This window comes from Coregonus lavaretus (assembly GCF_964263955.1).
Source record: "Coregonus lavaretus genome assembly, chromosome: 26".
Classification (NCBI taxonomy): Eukaryota; Metazoa; Chordata; class Actinopteri; order Salmoniformes; family Salmonidae; genus Coregonus; species Coregonus lavaretus.
The window spans coordinates 39,715,980-39,718,937 of NC_140013.1; the positions used below are offsets into that span (position 1 = coordinate 39,715,980).

General features: G+C 45.3%; 1 protein-coding gene across 1 annotated transcript; it reads left to right on the forward strand.

Moving 5' to 3' along the window:
- Positions 1–1,213: 1,213 nt before the first annotated feature.
- On the forward strand, positions 1,214–2,288 carry LOC311102037 (P2Y purinoceptor 13-like; the record flags this gene model as incomplete). The annotated part of the gene is made up of 2 exons (XM_084143254.1): positions 1,214–1,624; positions 1,734–2,288. 2 exons carry the CDS (start codon positions 1,214–1,216, stop codon positions 2,286–2,288), a joined length of 966 nt encoding a protein of 321 aa, XP_083999380.1.
- Between the last annotated feature and the right edge of the window lie 670 nt (positions 2,289–2,958).

Below are 2,958 nucleotides of genomic sequence, written 5' to 3' on the forward strand. Positions count from 1 at the left end.
AAAATAATTACAATTTAATATTAACACTGGAGTGATAGATATGCAGAAGATGATGTGCAAATAGAGATACTGGGGTGCACATGAGCAAAATAAATAACAATATGGGGATGAGGTAGTTGGGTGGGCTAATTACAGAATGGGCTGTGTACAGGTGCAGTGATCGGTAAGCTGCTCTGACAACTGATGCTTAAAGTTAGTGAGGGCGATAAGAGTCAACAGCTTCAGAGATTTTTGCAGTTCTTCCAGTCATTAGCAGCAGAGAACTGGAAGGAATGGCGGCCAAAGGAGGTGTTGGCTTTGGGGATGACCAGTGAGATATACCTGCTGGAGCGCAGACTACGAAGTGAGTTTCGTAACGTCCATTCAAGTGAAATATAATTCAGATGACACCAACTACATTGACTTGAATAATTGTATTAACTACTAATGCTTAACGCAAATGAATGAAAGAGCCTAGGCAGAGGGAAAAACGAATTAGCACTGCTATCTAAACACTACACCTGTCAGCATTCACTCCAGTCTCAGTGCTTCAGTCCTACTTCAGTTGGTTGTCACTTCAAATCATGAAAATAACTCCCTATACCAAATAGTGAGATTATTGTTTTAAGGTATCCTTATGTTCAATACTCAATTGACATTGTATTGTACACTAGCTGAAAATGAATGTATCAAGCAACATACACTCCCTTGTTACTATCAATGGTTCTCAGGGCTTTGGCCCCAATTGTTTAAAGAAAGAAACTGGCAAGGACTCCTATGTATGTAACTTAGATAGGGACAGAGGTGGGTGTAGTTCAGTGAGGATTTACATACAGGTCTATAAGCTAATGCTAACAAAAGACAGGGACAGAGGTGGTGGTACTTCAGTGATGATGTAGATACAGGTCTATAAGCTAATGCTAACAAAAGATAGGGACAGAGGTGGGGGTAGTTCAGTGATGATGTATATACAGGTCTATAAGCTAATGCTAACAAAAGACAGGGACAGAGGTGGGGGTACTTCAGTGATGTAGATGCAGGTCTATAAGATAACAAAAGTAATGCAAATCATGTTAAATGATGCAAGGGGATTCAAAGGTTTTCCTCAGTGTCTTCATTTTGCATGTTTTTGTATTGACCAAGGAGAGCCCTTGAATAAGTTCCTCATTTGGCAGACAATGGATTAGACTGAGATATTTCCATAACCTTTCTTCTCCCTTTTTCAGATGCTACAATGGCATCTAACCTGGCATCTAACCTGGCATCTAACGTGGCATCTAACCTGACATCTAACCTGACATCTAACCTGGCATCTAACCTGGCATCTAACATGGCATCTAACCTGACATCCAACCTGGCATCCAACCTGGCATCTAACCTGGCATCTAACCTGGCATCTAACCTGGCATCTAACCTGACATCTAACCTGGCATCCAACCTGGCATCTAACCTGACATCTAACCTGACATCCAACCTGACATCCAACCTGACATCTAACCTGACATCTAACCTGGCATCTAACATGGCATCTAACCTGGCATCCAACCTGACATCTAACCTGACATCTAACCTGGCATCTAACCTGACATCTAACCTGACATCCAACCTGACATCCAACCTGACATCTAACCTAACATCTAACCTGGTATCTAACCTGACATCTAACCTGACATCTAACCTGGCATCTAACCTGGCATCTAACCTGACATCTAACCTGGCATCTAACCTGACATCTAACCTGGCATCTTGCCTTGCTTTTGAATGGGGTCGCGTCCTGGGTCTCCCTGCACCTGAGCTCAACCTCCACCTTTATGGTGTATTTGAATAACCTTGTGGCCGCTGACCTTCTCATGACCCTGACCATGCCTCTCATTGCGGCCAGTAAACTTCCTATGAAATCTGTAGGGTTACGAGCGTTCTCCTGTCGCTACTCAGGAGTCATCTTCTACACATGCATGTACACGCGCATCACTCTACTGGGCCTCATCAGCCTGGACCGCTTCTTCAAGATCGTCAGGCCCTGTGGCAGGTTCTTGGGTCAGAACCTTGTCTTCGGTAAGGTACTGTCTACCTTTGTGTGGGTGGTGCTGTTTGGAGCCACTGCTCTTCCTACCATTATCCTGACCAATCAGGGTGCCAGCAACAAGACGGACGCTTCCTGTATGTACATGAAGAGCCCAGCCGGGGTCAGACTTCACACAGTTGTGGTTGTGTCAATGGATGTCTTGTTCTGGGCCGTGAGCATACTGGTTGTAGTTTGCTACATCTGCATCACCATCAAGGTCCTCCAGTCCTTCCTCCAGATGTGACGCTTGGCATTCAGGCCAAAGAGTTCAATCTTGGTTTCATCAGACCAGAGAATCTTCTTTCTCATGGTCAGAGTGCTTTAGGTGCCTTTTGGCAAACTCCAAGCGGGCTGTAATGTGCCTTTTACTGAGGAGTGGCTTCCGTCTGGCCACTCTACCATGAAGGCCTGATTGGTGGAGCGCTGGAGAGATGGTTGTCCTTCTGGAAGGTTCTCCCAATACCACAGAGGAACTCTGGAGCTCTGTCAGAGTGACCATCGGGTTCTTGGTCACCTCCCTGACCAAGGCCCTTCTCCCTCGATTGCTCAGTTTGGCCGGGTGGCCAGCTCCAGGAAGAGTCTTGGTGGTTCCAAACTTCTTCCATTTAAGAATGATGGAGGCCAGCTCTGTCTGGGCAATGGGAAAAATTAATGGGACCTTCCAATGAGCGAGTAGAGTAGAAACTCTGCATAGGCCAGTGATAATTATAATAATATGCAGAGCAGTCTGTAACACCAGTCTGTAACACCATTCTGTAACACCAGTCTGTAACACCAGTCTGTAACACCAGTCTGTAACACCAGTCTATAACACCAGTCTGTAACACCAGTCTGTAACACCAGTCTGTAACACCAGTCTGTAACACCAGTCTATAACACCAGTCTATAACACCAGTCTGTAACACCAGTCTGTA